Source organism: Lepidochelys olivacea (genome assembly GCF_965140295.1).
Source record: "Lepidochelys olivacea isolate rLepOli2 genome assembly, chromosome: 1".
In the NCBI taxonomy this organism is placed as follows: domain Eukaryota; kingdom Metazoa; phylum Chordata; order Testudines; family Cheloniidae; genus Lepidochelys; species Lepidochelys olivacea.
In genome coordinates this window covers 16024799-16048602 of record NC_140411.1, presented here as the reverse complement: position 1 = coordinate 16048602, position 23804 = coordinate 16024799, and the positions used below count along the sequence as shown (strand labels likewise).

General features: G+C 45.9%; 1 protein-coding gene across 3 annotated transcripts in view; it reads left to right on the top strand.

Moving 5' to 3' along the window:
• Nucleotides 1-3120: 3120 nt before the first annotated feature.
• The window catches only part of WNT11 (Wnt family member 11), a 31573-nt gene continuing 10889 nt past the window's right edge, over nucleotides 3121-23804 (top strand). Inside the window, exons 1-5 of one of the 3 annotated variants that reach the window (XM_084617390.1) lie at nucleotides 3121-3486; nucleotides 6463-6651; nucleotides 16544-16779; nucleotides 17535-17812; nucleotides 20542-20834. In XM_084617390.1, coding sequence (XP_084473516.1) covers nucleotides 6581-6651; nucleotides 16544-16779; nucleotides 17535-17812; nucleotides 20542-20834 — 878 coding nt within the window. In that variant the 5' untranslated portion in view covers nucleotides 3121-3486; nucleotides 6463-6580. The other 2 variants (XM_084617392.1, XM_084617391.1) reach the window with 2 other exon arrangements.

The window sequence follows — 23804 nt, the reverse complement described above, 5'->3', positions numbered from 1 at the left end:
AGCTTATGCTCAAATAAATTGATTAGTCTCTAAGGTGCCACAAGTACTCCTTTTCTTTTTGCGAATACAGACTAACAGGGCTGTTACTCTGAAACCTAAAAGTTGTCACTGTCTAATGGCTGTTTGGTGATCTCAGTTCAGTTCTAATAGTCAGGGATTCACATGAAAAACAACTCTCTGCAAAATTGTTAGGATCTTGCTGACAGTCTGCACAAGGGGTCAAGAACTAAATGCCCCTCTCCATAATAGGTTTGAGGCAGGTGGACAGAGTAATGTGGACAGCAGCTTGCATTGCTGTTGCACCTGTGCAAATGGATGACCAGACAAATTCAGTTTCCAATCCAGCAACTTTTCTGTGTCCTTTTTTTAAAAAAAAAATATGTATAAAAATGAATCTGAAGATTCACAGAAAAATGACAATGTTCCCCACTTCCCAACCAACCCTTTGGGTATAACATGTATATTTACCAGGATATGCACTAAGGAGACTATTTGTCCTTCTTATCTGTGTGCTAATAATTTTTAGAGCAAAAAATAAATACTCTCCAGATATACAACATACTGGGGTTAGGTGTGCAAATCCCATTGAGTTTCTATAGGAGTGGGGTGTCCGACTCTCTTGGATCAATTCTCTCATGGATCCTTTTCTGAAAAACCTATGGAAAATACTGAATCAAGGTATCTTCCACATCTGTTTGTGGCCACAAGTCTTCTAGGAAATGTCAGAGATCTTCATGATAGCTCTGTGCAGCTTGAAGACATTAAAAATCCAAACATATCCAGGTAGCTCTCTATTGGCTACACATCTGAAGAGAATCCATATTATTCCATTGCAAACCATATGGCCCAAACTAGGTCCAAATCTACCTGAGAAAAGCAGGACTCAAAGAACTTCGATATTTTGGTAATAATGGCCCTATTTCAGAAAAGCAGTCTCACTGAAGTCCATTTAAATACATGCTTAAATGCTTTGTTGAATCAGGGTCTAGAGAGCTGGTGTACACAGGAAAGTTGTTCCAGAATAAGGTGGGGTGTGAATTTAAAGTGCAAAACCTACTCCAGAATAGCTCCCCATGTGGACACTCTTATTCCAGAATTATTATTCTATGGGGTAAGCTAAATCAGAGAATGGCAGTCTTATTCTGGGAGCTATTCCGCAGTAGTGACCCTGGACATTTGCCCTGTGGAGAATCCAGAACACCAACCTGTTGACAATCAGATCTGAAGATCTGCACATTTTTAGAGGACAGGAGAATGCCAGGAAGTTAGAAAAACAGAAGTCTCCATCTGTCATAGTGCTCACCTGCAACTACCACCTGCTCCCCCAAAACATTTAAACAAACAAAAACAGACACCTTGTAAAGCTAGTGGCAGAATAAATAAATAAATAGGGTGGCTTTGGAAAGTTTGGAGCACAGATTCCAGATGCTTTTTAAGTCAGGTAGCAAAAATCGATAGTGATAATATGTGTTTAAATGCTGTATTTCTTCCTAAAATAAAGCCTGGTAAAAGCATCATCACATACAAATGCCTTTTTCTCAAGGAATAACTCTAGGACACTCTTCTCATCCTACTTTCAAACTCAAACTTTTGGTTCTAAGACCCCATGCAATGTGTTGTTAAGTATTCCTACCCCTCCCCATTCACCTGAAACACACAATTAGACTGAGCAAAAGGGCATGGATATTATAGCAGCTGAGAGCCTTTTTGTACCAATTTGTTCTGAATTCGGGGCAGACATGGGGGTTCCTAAATCCAGATTTGTCCTGTTCTGTAGGCACTTGAGGCCCGTTTGAAGTATGCAGTAATCTTAAACCCTCATCTGCTGAGACTGTCTTGAAAGAGAAAGAACCTGATGTAAAAAAAATTAATTAAACTTGCCGTGGATTAAAGAAAGATCAAATAAACGGAGCATCATGAAAGCTGAAGGTTGACAGTATGATTCAATAAAGCAGGGCACACACATAATATGCTTTTTATTCCAGCTGTCAAATTGCAACTTCTTAGTTTTATCAGAACAGGAAATCCAGTTAACAGACCTGTTCAGAACAACCAAATGAAAAATGTGGTTTGATTTTAGTTGGGAAGTCAGCCGTAAAGACAAGTAAACACTGGTCACCCTTTGTAAAGGTAACATTTAAGGTTTCCGGTTAAAATATTAACTAGTTATTGTTGCTAATCATTAACTATTCATTATAATAATGTAATAGCAATCTTAGTATTATTTCTTTGTAGTTCTTAAAACTTGTATTTGTAGAGATAGGTAATTCTGAATGCAAAAAAGACTACTGAAAAGTATATACTGCTAAAATATTGTGTGGGCTTTATCGTTTTGTGCATCACCTATGTTATATGAAAAACAAATAGATATACACTTAATTAGAGCAAGTAGATAAAAATAAAAATAAAGGAAGTTACCAGCTTCATACACCCAATCTTTCCCTTGGGAAATCGACCCTTTAATCTCAGGGAAACTATGACAATTTGAACTAAAATGTGTTGTGGGTTTTTTGTTTTTTGTTTTTATTGAACTTCAAATGTATAATGAACCGTTGATTATTAGGAATTATTGCATTACTGGAGTAGCAATTGTACTATGACTGTGACAAATTGGATTGAGCAGGGCTACTGTTTGGTGCAATACATGTGCAGAAAAGAGAGACTTTGGAAACACAATAGTCAAACTAGTCAGAACCTAATTCCCAGTCATCATGGAGAGGCTCATCTTTTTTTCCTCCTGACTTTAGCTGAAGCTTATCCTAGTAATTCTTGTTTTGCCAGTTCCCCAACACTCCTGTCTTTACCATAATGTTGTACTTAGTCCTTGTTTTGTAGGGCTTTCCAGGCAGATGACTAGGATGCTTTTATAAAGTAAACATTTCTAGGTTGGTCTGATTTGCCTTGATGATAAGATGAAGTGGAATCAGCCCTACAGAACTCCCTTACAAAGAACTTTAAAGTCCCTTCTCTCTTCTCTAGATCCTGAAACTACCTGCCGTCTGGTCTTAATCTTTTATTTACCAGGCGGGAGAAGGAGTGTGCGGTTGGGGGGGGGGGGGATGATTGCTGAGAAAACTGGAAAATACACGTTCTTTTTTCTGAATAGATCAAACAGTCATTTGTCCTGTTTTAAGCAGTAAATCCGGCGTGCTTTGTTATGCTAATGCAGGCTGACATCACTCCACAGATCAAAGCCACTGGGACCCCATATAAGCAGGTTCTTAAGGCAGAGAGGGGCAGAGAGGCAAACTCACATTACCCGCTGCATCTTCACGCAGCCTTTCGCTTGTGTCGCTCGTCCCTTCCCCTCCCCTTCTCTGCCCACCCTTAGCGGAGTTTAACAGCGTTTACCTCCGGCTGACCTCCAGTGTTGGGATCTGGATCTACAGTATTTTGTCCGCCGCTGCGGTCGCCGCAAAACGTTGTGGTTGCTGGGAGAAGGGCTGTCGGAGGGGTCGAGGCGACGGGGCAGCTTTCCCGGGAAAGGTAAGGCCGGGGATTCTTGCGGGCGGGTATCGATTGAGTCATGCCTCGTCCCTCCCGCGTTGAGCCGGGTGCGGGGAGGAGGGTTTTTTCCACTGCGGCCACGGGGGCGCGGGTTTTGCTCCCTCCGAAGGCGAGGGCTTGAGAAGCGTTCCCACGAAGGAAGCGAAAGCGCCCGCGGAGGTGGCGGAGGAAAACCCGAGCACGCCCCAAAGCTCCCGACCAGCCCCGAGCTGGGCCAAACGGCCCCAGGGTGGTCGAGCCGGCGTCCCGCCGGGGGTGGTGGCTGCCGAGCCCCTGATGGCACAGCGGAGCGCTGCGAAGAGAAAGACGAGATGCCGAGCCGGAGTCCGGATGGTTCCGTGTTCAGGGGCCATTCACCAGGGACCGGCGGGCGGGTGTTGGCCTGGGTGCGAGGCGGGGGCTTGTTAATGGGTCCCGAATTGCTAAGGGATTGTCAATGGGGATGGAAAACACAGAGCCATGCCATCATTATGCTACATAGCTCCCCCTTTGCCTGTCTGGTTTCTAGCTTTCCAGCGTGTTTACCTTTGCCGCGTGTGTGGACACACGCAATCGGCTCGGCTGCAATGTACGGTAGAGGATCTATGCTGGAGCCCACGCCACACACGATCCCACGCCCTGGAGTTTGAAGCCCAGTCCCTGGTGGGCATGAATGGGGACAAGAATACTATAACACTTAAGCGTGACCCGGGATGTTTTTCTTTGCCTCTTGGCGGGCGAGCTGTGCTGTGAGTTTTAGGGAGAGGAACAGGTATCTGAGGTTTTGGGGGTGTTAGTTATAAGCCTTATCAGTTTTCTGTGGAGCGAAGTTTCTTCAGCGCGGACGTAGGCCGCCGAGGAAGCGGCTGCAAAAGGCGGCTCGTCTGAAGCGTACACGGGCAAAGCAAACCAGGACTTTGAGGAGAAAACAGGTCAGGTTGAGACAACAAGCCCCCTGCTGCTGGCTTGATCTAGGGCTCTTCGCCCTTGTAAACAACACGCCTGATGACTTGAATCACTGGTTTCCCCCTTGCCAATTTTCCTGAAGTTGTAAAAGTTAACCTGTTCCGGAGCTAGAGGCTGGAAATCCGATGGCAATGAAAAAGGATGAACCGGAGTGCTGGTCCGGACAGTGTCCGGTCTGGGCTGGAGGAATTCTGCAGAGCCGGATTAGACAGCGCCCTCCCGTTCAGGGAAGCTGTAAGAAATTTCACACTGAAGTCTGTGCCGTGAAGCAGCTTCAGGAGAGACAGATAAGGGGTCTGAAATAGCCCCCAGGCCGCCCAGTGCATGGTCAGGATTCAAGGGTGAAGGTTTCAAGTGTTTTTAAAAAAGATAAAAGACCCCGAAATAAATGTCTCGCTGTGCAGACGCAGGAGAGCGGGGAGCTTGCCTCCCTGCAGAAGCGGCGCGACCGCTGCTTGCAACTTCCAGTGACGGGTCAATATAAAAAAAAGGGAATAAAAATCGAGGCGGGTGAAATCCTGATCCTGTCGGCGCACATGGGAGTTTTGCCACGGATTTCAGCAGAGCCAGGATTTTCACTCCTAGCGCTGAAGATCCGCGTACAATGTCACTTTCCCGATAACAGTGTTTCAGGGACGGGATTCTTACACCAATGGGGACACCCTGAAGGAAAACCCAAAGTGCGCTGGGAATCACAGCAAGCACCCCGGGGGGAACTCGCACGTTTAAACGGGTTTCCACAGTGGAGCCCTCTCCTAGGGGATTAAAGAGTTGACCCTTCAAAGAGCGCAGTTTGGAAGAGATCTTCGGGCAGCCCCAGACCTGGGGGTCAGGCAGGCATCGAATTATCAAAATGAAGGGCATGATCCTTCCTCCCTCTGAATGCAATTGGCCAAGGTTTTCCGAAGTGACTGGTGATACCAGTTTTGGGGTGGCTGACTTGAGACACCTTCAAGAGGCCTGATGTGAAAGTGGAGGGGTGCTCAGTCATGACTGAAAATCAGATCTCCCTCTAATGTGTGTAATGGGCCTAATTTGGGCACCCAAATTTACTAGCCACTTTTGAAACCTTGCCCGTTGACTTTAAGAGGAGCAGAATCTGGCCTTAATTTGGTACACTTGAGAAAAACCGCTGGAGGTTAAGAAGAGAAGAAACCCCTCACTGTTGTCTAGAATGAATGATGGGAGAGAATCCCGATTGGTTTATTATTACCATTGTTATTACAGGAGCAGGGGTAGCCCCTGTCTGAGATAAGGAGGACTCTTGTAAGAATTTAGGAGTCATGTGCCTTGTTTGTTTAATAAAAAGCAGAGAAAAGAGGATCCTGGAGATCTTTTGTTTGCTGCTGGATGCTTCTTTGAGACAATTTTGATTGTAATGTTTCCTGGGGAGGCCAGAGTGGAGGGCTCTTCCTTGCGCTCCAGGTGTTTGTGTATTTGGAAGAAGCGAGAAGCAAAGTTAATGAGGTGAGAATGAAAGCAGGAGGGAAGGAACAAAACACAGTTGTTTGTAACAGATCAGACAGACTGAAACATTTGCAGAGCAAGGGCACCTCCATTAGTCAACACATGTGTGTTTAATGTGTCTTTTTTCAGAAATATTTTATATCTATCTATCTATCTATCTATCTATCTATCTATCTATCTATCTATCTAAAAACGAAGAGGATTAGCTAAAACAGGGACCTGAGATTTGTATTTCTTCCCTCCCCAAGCAGATTTACAGAACCTGGGGTGGGGGGAGGAATTGAAACAGGGAATGAAGTCTTGCCATATGCCGGGTTAACCAGAAACATACAATCAGACTATAACTCAAGTCATAATTCAAGCCATACGTTTCGTCTGTCTGTTGACTGTAAAGGTTCTATCAAGAAGAGAGGGGAGGGGAATCTGAACTTTTTCGTGATTCATAAACCACTCCTTTGCAATTCGGATGATAAATTTCTCTGTCACCAGGACTCACAACACTTGGGTCTTAACCATATCTTTGTGCTTTCTCCCTGATTTCAGGTTGCTGTGCTCCAAGAAGGAACCACATCTAAACTGAAGGAAATACATTGTTCAGAAATTCGGGAAGATTCCCCTTTAAAGAGTTGATTTCCTTCTGAAAGCGGGTGGCTGTGGAAAAATGAAGCTGAGTCTTGCAATATTTCTGTCTTTCATTTTACAGACTGGGATTTGCTCTGGAATAAAATGGCTGTAAGTATCTTTCTCTCTCTCTCGCTCTACATTTTTACGAGCAACACATTATTTTTTAAAAATTGTGGCATATTTGCTGTTGTATTACAGTCATAGCTTCAGGTATAGCACTGTTGGCTTTGGACACATTGGAAAGACATTTCAGGACTGATACTGCATTCCTTAGGGCACCACCAAAAGTCCCACTGACTTCAAGGAATGCAGGATCAGACCCACCACAACACTATGTATATGCTTTATTTCTAAAAAGTACATCCTTTGAGCCCAGTTCTCCCCACATTTACATCAAAGGAAGAACTGGACTAGCCTGACCCACTTAATGAAGTATTTCATGGCCATTTCTACCAAACGCTTTCCCACAAGGCACTGTATCAGGCATACCACAAAGTAGGAGTGATAGGGCCGGCTGTTAAGATAATGCTGCCAATCTCTAGCCAAAGGGAATAGCTGACAGATAGCATGTTTTTGTGAACCTTTTACCCTTAGGATTTTGAGAGCAGAGTACTGACTGTAAACTGGTTAGGGTTGTCTGGATTGGGTTTCCCCCCAGTGTAATAGCCTGGCATAGTGTGCAAACGGCAAAAGATCATTGACATATTTCTCCACTTAAATAAACAATCAATTAGTGGATTATCACCAAACAAACAAACAGACCCCTAGAACAGTCATCTGGTTTCATCCTCTATGCGGCTGGTGAATGATCTCCTGTTTTTATAGAATTTAAGGCCATGCAGAGGTTAAATGATGTGGGTGAGACCCGAATGATCTTTTGTAAAATAAAATGTGAAATGAAATGCAATGAAATTGTTGCCAGGTAAATCATCTGTATTCAGAACATAAGCTGTTTGAGGCTGGGTGTTTGTGATTAAGGCACTGGATGGGGACTCAGCAGATCGGGGTTCAATTCCTGGCTCTGCCACAGACTCCTCAGGCAAGTCAGTTAGTTTCTGTGTCTCAGTTCCCCACCTGTAAAATGGGGCTAATAATCCTTTCTTTCTCCCATCCTTTTGTCTTGTCTATTTAGACTGTAAGCTCTACAGTGAAGAGACTGACTCTTGCTACATGTATTCACACAGGTTAACATGATGGGGCCCCAGTTCCAGGGGGGCCTTAGGCACTATTGTAGTGCATCTAAAATTCAGGGTGCGATAATACCTATTAATATTGAAAATTAGGTTTTAATAGTATCAAACGTCACTTGTCTATGCAGTATGACTGGCTCACTGCTTATTAAGGGCCTGATTAACCACTTAAGCATGTCCTTAACTTTAAGCTTTGACTGTCAATGGTAATCCTTATGTGCTTAAAGTTAAGGACCTACTTAAGTGATCTGCTAAAGCAAAGCCCAAAGCAATACATCCATCAACTGCATTGGGAGTGTTGCCTGAGAAAAGAGTGTGGAGCGAGTGCTGAAATTAGCCTCCTGAAAGGCAAGAATTAGGTTGGTTTCAGGGAAATTCCATAGCAGTGCTATAACCAGATCAACACACCAGGAAGGCTAGAGGGGTCTGAAATAGCTCTGCCAGGAAAAAAAGGGCTTTCAGCATTTATGTTGTTAAACTTTTAGTTTTTGGGGGAGGAAAAAAATCAATCTAAGGAATGGCTTTTCTCTGTCAAATGGGTCCCCCTATCTGAATTTTAGTGCGGAAGATGAAAGTTAAGATTAAAGTGACATCTGAAGTATGAACTGCATCCAGATGCCCTGCTGTGCGCCAGTCACACCTGTTTGAAACCCGGTGGAAATCTGCACTAACTGTCTGAGTGCGCTTTTCATAAGTGGAAGGCAGCCAGCTGGGATTTTAGAAAGAACTATTTTTTTAATTCAAGTTATTTCCCCTCTCCATCTTCACCCCCCTCCCCCCGCCTTGTTTGTCTGCATCAGGATGGGGCAATTTGTGCTCAGTTACGCTGGTGTAACTCCCTGGAGTCACCTCTGATTTACACTGGTGTCAATGAGAATCATTTTGGACATAAAGGGCCACTCCCAGTGAAGCCAGTGGGATTTCCTCCTGAGTAGGGACTGCAGGGCTGAGCCCTAAATTACTCGGAGTTGATTTTGATTGTGCATTTTGATTTAAAATGTGATGTAAGGGCGGGGGGAAATCAAAGCTTTGTGGTAAGCTGTTTAGGGCTTCTATGCTATGTTTATACATCTGTTCATTAAAAAAAAAAGAAAGAAGAAAATGCAATGGAACATGAAAGGTAGCTATTTATTTTAAATTATTCTAATTATATTTATGGATACTGTGGGCCAGATACTCAGCTGGTATATATCAGCACAGGTCCACTGACTTGGCGTTCTGACATTTTACACCAGCTGAGGATCTGGTCCTATATGTATAAGGCCTGGACCTTGCAGAACAGTTACTTGCAAGAGAAACTTTGTGCTTGGGAGTAGTCTCATTGACCTCAAGAGGACTACTCATGTGTGTAAAACTATTTACACCAGCGTGGGTGTTTACAGGATCAGCTCTTTAATTACTGTGCAACCTTTTCAGAAACCGTTATAAACCCATAGGTTGTATGCAGTGTTGTAGCTGTATCCGTCCCAGGATATTAGGGAGAGAAGGTGGGGGAGGTAATATCTTTCATGGGACCAGCTTCTGTTAGTGAGAGAGACAAGCTTTCAGGCGTGCAGAGAGCTCTTTAGTTTGTCTCTCTCCACAACAGAATTTGGTCCCATAAAAGATATTACCTCACCCACCTTATCTCTCTAATACACCCACAGGGGAATTTTTGTTTTATAAACTAGTTTTTCCCTATAGATTCTTTAGACTGGGGGAAAGTTGTTGGGTTGTTTTGGTTTTTTTGCAAAATAAGATTTCATCATCAGAGAAGCTGTGTGCATTGTCTTGCTCCCATTGCAGCAGATGGGAGCGAGCTTTGCCATCGGTGTCAACCGGAGCCGCCTTGAGCCCTGCGTGTATGAACGATCTGCAAGAGCACGAGTTGCAAGGGGCCCTCCTGCACCAGGGCTTTATCGACAAGATTTGTGATCAAGCCTTGCAATTTTTCCAAGGAAGTGTGAGAATTGCCTAGGGGGCACTAATTTGCCGGCAAGCTACTTGTTCATAACTGTGACAAGCGAGGGGTGCACTAGAGGGCGCTCTGTGCAACTGCACATGTTGCATTGCACAGGCTTAGGACGGGAAACGCTCACAAATGCATTGAACAAGGTCCACTGAGTCTGCTGAGAGCAGCAAGACGCATCCCTCACGTTTCCTAATTAGAACGTTCACCCTTGTGTGGGAATTAAGTGGTGACTAGGCTTTGTATTGGTTTCAGAGTGACAGCCGTGTTAGTCTGTGTTCGCAAAAAGAAAAGGAGGACTTGTGGCACCTTAGCTCACGACAGCTCATGCTCAAATAAATTGGTTAGTCTCTAAGGTGCCACAAGTCCTCCTGTTCTTTAGGCTTTGTATTGTGCCTCTGCTGAGGGGGTGAATTTCACCCTAATGAAAGGACAAGTACAGAGGCCCAATCCTGTATTCATTTTGCATGTGAAACTTGCGCTCTAATCAGGGCTTACAAAACAGCTGCAGATTCAGGCCCAACCAACCATATTTTCTTCTTAATGGGTGCGATGTTTAAATAGGCTCTTTACAACCTATTCACTTGAGAGACTGAATGCCACACAGTAAATGGAGTTGTTGTGACACAAAGATGTGTTTTGTTGGCATTGTGACTTATCAAGTTCTCTGCGGTTTTCTCTTACAAAGATCTGTTTTTACACACTCCTGTTATTTCTGACTAATTTATCTCTGACTCAAGCTCCCTGGTATCCCATGTTTTAGTTATTTAAAATTTTGTTGCCTTGGGCCTGATTCTGCAGTCCTAACTCCTGTACAACTCTCAGGGTAAAATCCAGCTCCCATCAAAGTCAGTGGCAAAACTCCAATTGGTTTCAGTGGGGGCAGGATTTCACCCCCCACTGAGCACACGTAAAGACTGCAGGATTGGGCCTTTTCCACCTGCTGCAGACAGGTTAGTTTAATCACCTTCCAGGATTTTCAGATGAACATTTCTTTCAAGAGAGAAGGGGGGGAAAAAAGAACTTTGTTCTTCCTCTCAGTGGGCCTGAATCTCTCCTCCCACTGATGTAGCTCTGCTGTGGTCAACTGGTATAAGTGAGGGGAGAATCAGGACCATTGATGCCAATGAGTGAGTTGAATGGGGAAAAAACTACAGGATCGGGCCCTCAGAGGGAGTTTTGCTTTGAAGTTTGCTCTTCCCTTTTTAGCCGTGAAACTGCACTGGGGCTGTTGATTTAAACCAAAGCCAGAGAGCTGTCCCTCGGAACCACCTCTTTGCTGTGCTTAGGAGAACTCTAAAAAACAAAAACGCTGACCTTAATCTTCCCGAAATTCAGTTAAAATAAAAAGATTTAAATAAAATTACACTGGGAGTGTGTGTGGGAGGGGGTGTAACAAACTTCAGCAAATGAGGGCTGGTGATTTAGCACTGGCTATCACTTAAAACGTTTAACCTGAAGGAACAAAGAGTTCATACATTTAAAGGCCAGAAGGGACCATTGTGATCATTTAGCCTGACCGCCTGCATCACATAGGCCAAACAACCTCACCCAGTAATCTCTGAATCAAGCCCATAATTTGTGTTTGAGGCTGAGCTATATAGTACGTCTTTTGGAAACATCTCTGGTCTTGACTCAAAGACTGCAAGTGAAAGAGAAGTCACCATGTCCCTCGGCACATTGTTGCAATGGGTAAATGAATGCCAAAGCTTTTTCAGACAGACAAGTGGCATTTATATAGTAAAAAATAAAATGAAGAAAAAAACCCTAAAGTGAAACCTTACAATAAGAAGTGCCTTCAAACCGGGAGCCAAGTTTGCCACTGCAAGCACAAGTCCGTCGGCTTCAAATCCAAGTCCCCCCTGAAGTTACTGCCAGCTGTGAATTGGCAGATCTATTGCAGAGAAGGGCCAGTGTGGCTTTGTAGTTTTGTCAAATTTTGTTTACCACCCCTGGATAGAGCCCACAGGGCTCTAAAATATCCTAAAGTATGTGAAAGGATATTCCATTCCTCCTTTCCCTGTAGGTTCTCCCTGGAGAGCATTTCCCCATTCCTACCACCCAGGAAGACATGGCTGTGCTGAAACTGTACTGGGGCTGCTGATTTAAACCAAACCCAGAACCTCCTCTTTGCCGTGCTTCATGAGAACTCTAAAAAACAAAACCACCAACCTTAATCTTCCCCAAATCCCATTAAAATAAAAAGATTTAAACAAAATTAGACCAGAGGTGTGAGGACGGGGGGGTAGGGGGATTGTGCAACAAACTTCAACAAAGGAGAGATGGAGGTTTTGTACTGGATATAGAACCTGATCCTGAGAAACCCTTACTCATGCGAGTAGCTCTTTGTCATGCAAGTAGTGCCAGGGGATGAAGGATTGCGCCCACGCTTCCCAAAGCATTAAATACTGTAGCTTATTCATATTTTTAAATGAATTTATTAAAACTGTCCAAGATAATTAAAAGAATAAACAAATGTCATGATCTGAGCATGCATCATACTTCCCCTGTAATTATGTTTATGGTTTTCTGTCAGTAGCCATAACTTCAACAGAAAGCCTTAGTATATTTTATTTAAGGCTGAATAAATTTGGTTTGAAACCTGTTTATTTAAAGGGAAGGGTTGAATAAAAAAACCAAACCCTCAGTCCTCCTCAGAATGCTGGAGAATGAAGGATTGTTTAGGGTAGTAAAGGGAAGGGCAGCTAGAATTATGAAATTGTGAATAGTGACATTTATAAAACAAAACATCCGATAACACCCCATGCTCTGGATTCTCTGTGCAAGTCCACGCAGGAGAGTGGTGGGAAATAGTGGCTGTATGCAATCTTGTGCCCCCCCAATTCTTGGGCCATCCCCTGATGTGAATCCCAGCAGCTTGAAGGCTGTGTTCATCTGGGCCACCTGCCCACAAGAGACTGTTGCAACCTCTAGGATTACATGGGGTGCAGGGAAATCCCATCCATGCCCCCTTTCTCTAGCCATGCTTCCTCTGCCAGCTATTGGGGTAGGGGTGGAGGAGGAGCTCCTATGGAGACTCCCCGCCACCAAAGACTCCCCCTCTGCAGTGGGGGCTCCTCTTAGGACCAGGTAAAGTGGGTTTTCTTTCTTTGGGCCTCCCTTACATGCATCCCATGCATCCGATGAAGTGAGCTGTAGCTCACGAAAGCTTATGCTCAAATAAATTGGTTAGTCTCTAAGGTGCCACAAGTCCTCCTTTTCCTTACCTCACAGTGTCCTTCTAAAGAGACCAGGTGGGTGAGGTAATGTCTGTCACCCAAAGAGGAGCTCTGGGTAGCTCGAAAGCTTGTTTCTCTCACCAGCAGGAGTTGGTCCGATGAACGACATTGCCTCACCCACCTCATCTCTCTAATATGCTGGGACTGACACAGCTACAACACGGCGAACAAGCGTCCTTCTGAGGCACAGCTGGCCTTTCCGCCAATGACTTCAACTGTCGTTGTAAACGGGCAGGGTCGGGAGCGTAAAATGTCAGTTATGCTACAGAACAGCCCGCTGAGGCGTTGTTCCTGGAGTTATTTAAAATTAGATTGGTTGAGGACAAACCACTTGTGGCTGCTCAATAGAGACCAACCAAACCTGCACTGTCCGAGACACGCACTAGATCAGGGTTCTCAACCTGTGGATCGGGACCCAAAATTGGGTCACCAGCACGTTTCAAAGGGTTGTGTGGCAGTTCCTGTGACTCCTGTCCCATGGGGCTGGCTGATGGGCTCACCTCCCTGCACCCTGCAACCTCTGGGGTCCCAGCGCCAGTCAGGTCTGGCTCAGCCATCATCAAGACGGGAGTCTGGGCAGGCCAAATTTGAGTGAGTGGTACTGCAACCCTCGGGGCCAGGTCACAACTGCACTCTCACAAATTTGGTCCAGTCAGGGGCGGGGCCAAACCTGAGCAGAGCTGCAGCCCCGGAGGTTGCAACGCCTGGCGCGGAGAGCCAAGTCCAGCCAGCCAGCCCCACAGCACAGGAACTGCAGGAGCCGCCACTGTGGGGTGAGTGCTGAGCAGGGCCCACCCCCCTCCGGGGCGAGGTGGGGAGGGTAGACGCTGACGGAAGCCACCCCAGGGCCTCCACCCCCAGGCTGTTTACTGGGTTGCAGCTGGCCATAAACATTTACAAATGGGTCCTGGGCCCAGAAAAGTTGAGAACCATTGTATTAGATGACCTAAGGTGTCTCTTGCATCCCTAATCTACGTGATTTATAAATATGTATTACATTCTTTGCAAGCGTCTCCAATAAATATGAGTTGTCTTTTCCATCTCCATTACTCTCTTCATTTTCCTCCTGACGCTCAGAGATGTTTCCAATTATAAATTCTCGTAAGCTAAGGCATGAAGCTGAAGCGTGAGAGATGTTCACAAACTACATTTCTGCATCCTGTGTTTTATTCATGGCTGGCTCCCTAGAGTGCGACTTACGCAACGAGAAACAGGGATTGCCTCTAATTACTGAATTCCTCTCTTTGGATTTATAATGCATCCATTTCTCCTTCCCTTATTGCCAATCCTTCCACGCTTCCTAGTTTCTTATTTATTGCACAGTCACTTTGGAACATTTGATCCATAAAATTCAACATCAGCAAGTGCTGTGGTACGATTTCCCGATGAGCTCCCTCTTCATGTCACTCCCTGCCTCTGCACCGTTAGCATTGACATAACCTGTGATGCTTTCCAGCCATCTTTCCTTTGCTTTCCCTTCATCTTCCGATGGGCTGCAGCATTTCTTTCTCTAAGTGGCCTCAGTGTCTGCTGGCTGGGTCCCTGAAATGCTCTAGCTTCCTTTCCATACAAACATCTTGCTTTATTCCACAGTGTTGCATAATACTCACTCCTGTGGCTTCTTCCCTGCTGGTGATAATCCCACTGTATCTGGAGCAAGGCCCGATCTACCTGTGCCAGTCTTCAGACAGGGCAGTTCCTCCTTATAAGTTATAAGTAGTTCATATAGCATTATCTTCCCAGCTGCCAGGCCATATAGGTTGTGTCAACCCATAGTTACCTAGTTCCATATCACTCAGTATGATGCACAGGATACAGAATTTCCTCTTCCTCCTACCAGCTCATGAGGAGCAATGAGATTATTTTCTGGAGCTGCATGTAGGGACGTTATAGAAGAAACCTGATAATGAAGAACATGGTGAAAACTGACCAGGGATCTCTGCAAAGCACTCTGCTTGGGGCTTACCTTTGAAAAGCAGGCAGAAGTTTCAAGTGATGTAGAATGCTAACTATCAACCATAGGTACCATAGTATCTGAGCTCCTCACAGTCTTTAATGTATTTATCTTCACAACATCCCTGTGAGGTGGGGCACTGCTATTATCCACAACTAGGGAACTGGAGCACTGGAAAACTAAATTCCCAGTCCCCGGGCACAAAGGAAGTTTGTGACAAACAGGGAATTTAAGACCTTGTCTGGGTTTGTGGATTCAATTCAGCTCATAGTTGCGGTAAGGGCCAGTTCCGTGAGATTCAGATGCGGATATGAATTCCCCAAAGATGGGTGTGAGGGGGGGGAGAAAAGAGCAAGTGTTGTTGTTTGGGCCCCTCTCTAAATCTGTTTTGGGTTTTTTGTTTAAGTTGTTGATCACTTACCTGCTGTAGCAGTAAATAAAATAAATGTGCCCATTAATAAACAGAATTCACCCAGGAGGACAGGGTGGTGTAGAATGAAACTGAAAGGCAGCACACTAAATACGGATACAAGGAAATATGTTTTATGTCAGCATATCGCCAGCCTGTGCAGGATTGTTCATGACGCAGTGAGTTACAAACTAGTTTCATGATCAGGAAGAACATTTACATCTGCACTAGGTAGATCATAAAGATACAGAGAAAGCCATGTTCTGTTCTTCAGCTGACCACCTGCGGGTGGCTAGGGAAGAATCACATGCCCAAAGATGCTGCATAGCATAATCAGTTCCCTTGTTTTCCTTTCACTTGATGGATCAAATATTGGCAACTGCTGGAGGAAGGCTACCAGAGTAGTTGGGCCAGTGGTCTATGGTGTATTGCTGCCTTCTATGATGCTTCATGGTAATGTTTGCACTAGTGTTTTTGGACTAGCTCTCAGCTTTCTCCAGGATGCTGCCTTTCCAGCACTGTCATTTTACTTCTGCACTGGATTTTTGAAGATATTGACACTCACTTATCTAAGAGTAATGGTAATTACTCTGCTGGAGTGGTTTGCTTTAATTCAGTGGTGAATCATCTGTTTTGGAAACTCTATCGTTTTTTTTCTAGGCTAAGCAGCGGATTCCCCCCCCCCCCCCCCCCGTAATTGCATACTTGGACATTTAGCATAATCCTTTGCTGTTGTGTGAGATGGATTCTGAATGCAGACCACTGATGGTGCCTATGTAGCTTGCTTTCTTATGCCATAGGAAGATCTAGCTATACGTTACGGAGCTGATGGGTCATTTTCCAAGTGTTTGGAAGATCCTTGCATTAGCACACGGAAAATAGCTGTGTGGACACTGCAGTGGAGGCTCAGGCTAGCCACCTGAGCTCAGATCCGGGGGTAGGGTTGGCTTGAGCTTGGCTGGCTAGTGTGAGCCCCTCTACACAAGTCTGTCTGCGCCAGCTGGAAAGCTCACTCCCAGCTGCAGATTAGGCTTGCCCAAAAGAATTCCCAAAGCATCTGTCTATGTTGTTCAATCCACATGGCATTCTGAGAGCCTTTGAATGGATTGAAATGTTTTCCTTAGTTAGAACGGGGGGTGGGTGATGGTGTTTCAAAGGCAAAGTATTTGCAGGTGGTTCTTGGGCAGTCTGACAGAGGAGAAACTAATGCCAATTGGAAGGTTAACTTTCTAATGGCTTTGGTGACGTTTTTCTTCCCAGAGCTTTGTCCAAGACTCCCTCCGTCCTTGCTCTGAATCAGACCCAGCACTGCAAGCAGCTAGAAGGTCTGGTAGTGTCTCAAGTGCAGCTGTGCCGCAGCAACCTGGAGCTCATGCAAACCATCATCCAGGCGGCCCGGGAAGTGATAAAGACATGCCGCAGAACTTTCTCTGACATGCGGTGGAACTGCTCCTCCATTGAGCTGGCCCCCAACTACCTGCTGGATTTGGAGCGAGGTAACCATCGGAGCTGACTTTGCAGGGCTCAGGGAGACGTGAGTCAGAGGTGTGTGGGAGGAGGCAAGTTTTACTGTGCTACGCAGTGGGGTAGGGGCTGGGACCCTCGTCGTAAGCAGGGAAGGGCAGAACAAGGAGTAATGGTCTCAAGTTGCAGTGGGGGAGGTCTAGGTTGGATATTAGGAAAAACTATTTCACTAGGAGGGTGGTGAAGCACTGGAATGGGGTACCTAGGGAGGTGGTGGAATCTCCTTCCTTAGAGGTTTTTAAGGCCCGGCTTGACAAAACCCCGGCTAGGATGATTTAGTTGGGGATTGGTCCTGCTTTGAGCAGGGGGTTGGACTAGATGACCTCCTGAGGTCCCTTCCAACCCTGATAGTCTATGATTCTATTCTGCCTACATGCTTATCCTGCGCCCACCACTGGAGTAACACCCTCACATAAGGCCCGACCAAACCTTGCGCTGGCCTCACCCATATCCCTCCCACACCCCCTGTGACACGTACCCTCATCCCAGCCTCCCCAGCTACCTCCTCTTGTGCTGCTTGGGTCAGTCGCTCATAAAAGGGAAGGTCCAAGGTCCTCCTGCATAGCACCAAGTTTGGGTTGCACGGCAGAAAAGATTCCAGCCGCGCTTCTCTGCTCTGCCTGTTTGAGACGTGTCTTCTCTGAGGCAGGGGCGGTGCAGTCCTCTCTTCGGAAGGCATCCAGTGCCTTGGCACTGGTGGCTGAGTTGCAGTTCTCCTGTCTTGCAGGCACAAGGGAGTCAGCATTTGTGTATGCCCTCTCTGCTGCAGCAATCAGCCACACCATCGCCAGGGCCTGCACCACCGGGGACCTCCCTGGCTGCTCCTGCGGCCCCATCCCAGGTGAGACACCTGGACCTGGGTATCGATGGGGAGGATGTGCTGACAACCTCAACTATGGTCTTGTCATGGGGTCCAAATTTTCAGATGCTCCCATGAAGATGAAAAAATCAGGATCACAAGCCCATAAGCTGATGCACCTGCACAACAGTGAAGTAGGGAGACAGGTAACAAACCAAAGAGAGCGACTGTCATTGTACAACCCTCGGTAGTGGGTGATGGCTTTGTGAAAGTTCAGCGTATCTACCCGCTAGCTACGGATGCCGGCCTTTCCCCAGAGCGCGCTGAACTCCTTTGGCCTGCATAAGCGTTGACAATATAATTCAGTCTCTAGAAATGTAATTCCTCTAAGTACTCATGGGCATGAGCAGCAGAGAGAAAGGCGTGGTCATGTATCCTTGGCTGGGCACCAGAAACTCCTGAAGGCTCAGCTCTGTCCTGGGCTGTCTGTGTAAGGCACTTATGTGGCCCCTGTTACCATAGTGTCAGAGCACCTCACAATCTTTAATGAATTTATCCTCAAAACACCCAGGGAGGTAGGCTAGTGCTGTTCTCCCCATTGTCCAGCTGGGGAACTGAGGCACAGAGAGACTAAGTGACTTGCCCAAGGTCACACAGGAAGTCTGTGGCAGAGCAGGGTCTTCATTCCAGCTCTCCCAAGTCCCAGAGTAGTGTCCTAATGACTGGACCATCCTTCCTCTCCCTTTGTGAGCCTGGTGCATCACCAAACCTTTCTGCCTCAGTTTCTTTATTTGGATGACAGATGGGTTGGGCAGCATGAGCACAGGACTGGGTGTCAGGAGGTCCTGGGATCTAATCCTGGCTCTGCCGCTGACTCACTGTGTGACCTTGCCCAGGCCACTTCCCTTCCCTTCCTCAGTTTCGTCATCCGTAACGTGAGGATGATGTTTCCCCAGGATGTGTGGTGTGAACTAACTGGTTAATATATGTGAAGTACCTTACCCACGTAAAGTGCCATGTAAATGGTACGGGTTACTAGCTCTACACTGAGTCAGTAAGGTCAGTAGGGCGGATGCTTTTCAACTGTTGTGTCAGTGATGAGTACAACGTCTAAGGGCTTGTCTACACTTACGCGGCAGTCGTGCCAATGTAGCGCTTCAGTGAAGACACCACCAAATAGGTACCCCACCCCCCTGAGAGCCAGGAGCTTTCTCCCGTCCACCTGGTGCTGTCTATACAGGACTGAGGTTGGCTTAGCTGCATCGCCTAGGGGATTTTTCACACCCCGAGCAGCGGAGTTATACCAACCTAATTTCCTACTGTAGACCAGGCCTGAGTGAGCCCAGGGATTCGTTTTCTCCAATAAAATTAACTTGCAAATTAATGAATGCCACGAATGTGGCGCTTTGCAGACGTTCACAAACGAATCCCCTCAACAGCCCTCCGCAAACGGAGAAATGGTTTCAGAGAGAGTCGAGGGGAAACCCGGCTCCTGTCCCTGTGGCTGCAGAAGTTCTTTTCCAGTGGATTCCACTGCTCGAGAGGAGGCTGGAGGCCTGGCTGTTTAGAGGCTGCACACCACTTTTCATGGGGTGGAGCTCAGTTCCTCCAGGGCTCCCTGTGCCTCAGGGCTTAATGGGTGGGGAATAGGCAGGGGCAAAGCTGGTAGATCTGCCATTGCTCAGATTCTCTTGTCCTCCCGCTCCCCTGTGGGGGGCTCTGGAAGCTGCTCCAGCCACTCCGCTGGGACAGTCTGCATGGCTCACCTCCACAACTATTCAGGGTATGTCTATACTGTATAGTAAACCTGGGTCCGGGGGACCTGCACCCGTCGACTCATTTCCGAGCCCACACTTGACTGTCCATACTGAATTATAAACCTGGGCTTACCATTGCTGCCCTGCGTTTCCCAGCCATACTAATGCATCCACATTGCACTATGCAGACCTTCTGACTCGAGTCTGTGGACCCGAATCACAGTGGCACTCAGGGTTAGACCTACTCCCCTGCCAGGGTTCTAGAACCCGGATCTCGAGTGCTTGCTGACCCAAGACTGATTTGTGTGTGGACAGGAATGAGGCTTGGGCTCAAACCTGAGTCAGAGCCCCAGCTGAGTGTGCAGTGTAGACATATCCGCTGTGGCTGGGGGAGAAAAGTCTTCTCTCCCTCCCCTGCATGTTTCCCAAATGGCTGGCCCAGCTACTCCCCTAGTGTCAGTCATAAAATTTGCTCCTGAGAGACTTGTCCATGGCCACACAGGGAGTCACTGTATCCGGAGTTCACAGCACTGCACCACATCTCTCTTTCTATTAGCTCCTTAATATTTCAATTCTAAAGGTTAAGCCCCTAAGGCAAATTCTTGTCTAGTGTAAAGGGACACGGCTCTGTTGATTCTCACCCCCAAAGAATCTTTCCTATTGCATTCTGGGAATTATGCAAACTGCAAAACCAAAGGAAACGATACAATGCATAATACAGCAGTTCTGTACTACAGCTAATGTGGAGATATGGTCATTGCACATGGAGTTCGATAAATCTAAGCTTTGAAATCTACATTATCAAACGTATAAATATGCTGAAGGCACAAATTTCATATTGATTATTTATTTGCAAATTACTTCAACTTCCAGCTCCTCAGGAGTTTAAAGGATGTGTCCAGCACTGTGGGAATGTGATAGAAAACTATGGGACTGCTCTGTGTGCTGCCTTAACAGGTGCCACAGTAAAAATAATACCCAGGTTGACAGCAATCTTTAAGCGGTGAGCTGCGTTTCACTCTGCACAGTCGGTACTTTAACCTGGTTGTGCAGAAACCAGAGCAGTGAATACTCGTTAATGCAATCCAGTTAAGACATTAACTCCTTTAGCAATTCTGTGGGAGATTTAAGTAAAGAGAAGGTCACTTCATAACTCATTGTTGTTGTTTTTTCCATAGGCCCTGAAAGCCTCTCTTGAAATGAAATGTAAGTGTCATGGAGTTTCTGGTTCCTGTTCTATCAAGACCTGCTGGAAGGGTCTTCAAGAACTGAGAGACATTGCACAGGACCTCAAAAACAAGTACTTGTCAGCCACAAAGGTGGTACACCGACCCATGGGCACACGCAAGCAATTAGTACCAAAGGATATTGACATCAGGCCAGTTAAAGAGACAGAGCTGATTTACCTGCAGAGCTCGCCTGACTTCTGCATGAAGAATGAAAAAGTGGGGTCACACGGGACACAAGACAGGTAAAGACTCACAAGTCAAATTTGAATTATGCTCTTCTGTTTTCAGCTGGTGCATAGAAGCAGTGATGTGAGTTTAAACATCTCTGTGCAGGTGGCATGTATTATCAGGGATGGTCAAAGTGCCATTCACTGGGCTAATCCCACCCATGGAAACTGACAATATGGTCCACAGCTGCCCAAATCTTTAATATACTGGAACAGCCAATGGGGACTATAGATCCCAGTATGTAGCGCTCTAATTGCATGTTAGACAGGCAGAGTTTGGATCCAGCTCCAAACTGCCTCCAAGTTCATGGCTGGTCAGATCCAGGGTTTCGGTTCTGACCCATCTCAAACCTTGATCCATGCCGAGGGCTGTTTGGGAGAAAATGGCGTAATGTCTGCTGGGACCTGTAGTCTGCAGGGTTCACCTCTTTATTGAAGTTGAAGGCAGCTACAACGGATTTATTTTCTGCAAAGGGCTCTTGGAATGTAGACTCCCACCCCGTGTCATTTGACTTATTTATTGCGATGCCATAGGACTGTAACGGCATGAACTTGTCTCTTGGGAAATTTACGATGATAAAGCCCAACGTAATGCTTCACTGCGCCCCTCTTATCTGCTCTAGACAATTATAGCTCACGTGGGGGCTGTTGTGGTGTAAGTGCTCCTCTCTTGGGGCAGGCAGGACTCAGTTTAACGCCAACACTCCCCAGCAACATTAACAACGGAGGCGTTGAGCTATATTGCCAAGTCTCTTGGGTTTTTGATTCCACCTTTTTTGTTTTGAAAAATCTCAGCATGAGTGGGGTCTAGCTGCTGTTTGAGCTTTCATGGAGGCACTTCAGGATCCCTTTACTACTAATGACTTAGCCCCATCAATGCTGTCCAAATTTCCATCAGGCACAGTGGAGTGCTTGGTCCTTACTACGGTCCATTTAATTCACTCCACATAAATTCTACGCTACTGGAGTCTGAGTATTGGTAAGCGAGTGGCAACACCTTGGCCAGATATCATGTACCCTGTGTGTGTACCCAGAGTGCTGTGGGAAACTCCACAGGAATATTATTTCTGCTGAGCCAGATGTGAACCAAAACCCCAGTAGGAAATTATAAGGCATGTGCTGCAGGGGGTGCTGTCTTTTGGATGAGACATGAGAACTGAAGTCCTGTATATGATCTACTTATAAGGAGGAACTGCCCAATCTGAAGTCCTGACCACTTGTAGCCATTCAAGATCCCTTTAATTAAGAGTGCTATCCTGGCTAGATTCCAGTCTGGATAATTACATTCTGCCGATCTCAGTCCTCGTTAAATACCGTAATCCTCTTCACTCCCTGTCCTGGCCTGTTGTGTAGTATTGTATGCATGCTTACACAACTGCCACATTCCCACTCACAAGGCACCTGAACATAAGATGTGTGTCTTTTTTGGCCAGGGCCACAGTCTGTTTACTCAAGGAACACCATTGTTGATGGTAGTGGGCACACCACTGTGTATTGTGTAGACAGTCCAGAGGGATTCAGTAGAAAGAAATGCTACTGTAGCAGACACTAAATAAACTATATACATATATCCTGTCTGGGTAGCTTTTTCTAGTACATGGGCATCATATTGCAGAAGGGAAGAGACTATGGGGGAAATACACATCTGGGCATTGGGAGACATTCTTTTTGTAATGGCTCCTCTCTCCAGAACCATGGTAATTCCCTATCACCCAGTTAGTGCACAGAACAATTCTGCATTGGCCTGCTGGAGCAGACCACAAGATGCTTAGGTGATGTACATCTTAGAAAAGACCTGTCTGATTTTCTGGTACTTTATGGTAACTAGCTTTTCATATTGCCAACTGGAAAAGAAAGTTATAGCCAGGACTGGAAGTCCATGCTCTAGTGAGCTCACAGAGTTCCACAGAGGGTACTTTAACCAAGCGATGCTGCATGGCAGACCGCACCTACCTTTTCCAAGCTGGGGTGCTAGGTTTTATATACTCCTTAGGTTGAAGATGGAATAGTAATTAGCAAGTGACGAAGGGATCAAGCAAGGGCTATTGTCATGAGTCCAGTAACAGCAGGGATTGTGAGTGTGGTAGAAGAGGATCCACTGGAAATGACATTGGTTGAGGATGCAAAGGGCCAAGGTGGTAAGGCAGGAAGGAGGTGATGACTTTTGAAGGGAGCCCAGTAAAGCGATACCCTTTGTTCACAGTCAGGGCAAGGTCAGTGTTGACTTGGAAGCAAGTGGGAGGAGGACAGAGATGGGCTGCAGTGTTGACTTGTTGGTGTAGCATGTGCTAAGTACTATTATCAGCTGACTGTGTATATATAAAATAATTTTCACAGTTGTTAGTGGCTGCTTCTGCAGAAGAAGCCCTGTGTCTCAGAACTAGGATATGCAAAGTGCCATGTAGCATGGGGTCTATATTAAATTAGCAAAGGAAATAGGTATAAAATCCCCACAGTGCATTTCCACATCATTGCTGTGCCCCTCGGGGGTTGCATAGCTAATCCAGACCCCTTTTTTTGTCAGTTTTCCTTTCAAAGAGAACACTTTTAATATCTTCGAAATACGGTGGCCCCATTCCAGCCTGGCATATAATTGAGAGATAGTGCCTAGTGACAGAGATGAGGAGAAAGAAGCAAAAACCAGTTGCTGTTATGTACAGGAGAGAGATATATAGTTTACATTGACTACACAAAGGCGGTTAACATTCATTTGGAAATATCCCAAACAGGATTTATTTGATAAGTAAGGTCCCAAAGGCATCTTAATATTTTATTCCTTCTATAGTTTAACTTTCAGGAGATTTTTCTTTCCTTTCCTTCACGCCTGACTTTTTGAAGGAACTTAAAAGTGACGGTAATTAAAAGGAATTTCAGTGAAGTCCCTCCGCCTGTTTCCCATCTCCTCCACACCTACCCACTCTCACTCACTTTTTGGCCTCTTTTCTGGCCACTAGAACAAGAAAAATGTTTCCCTTCAGCAGTGCT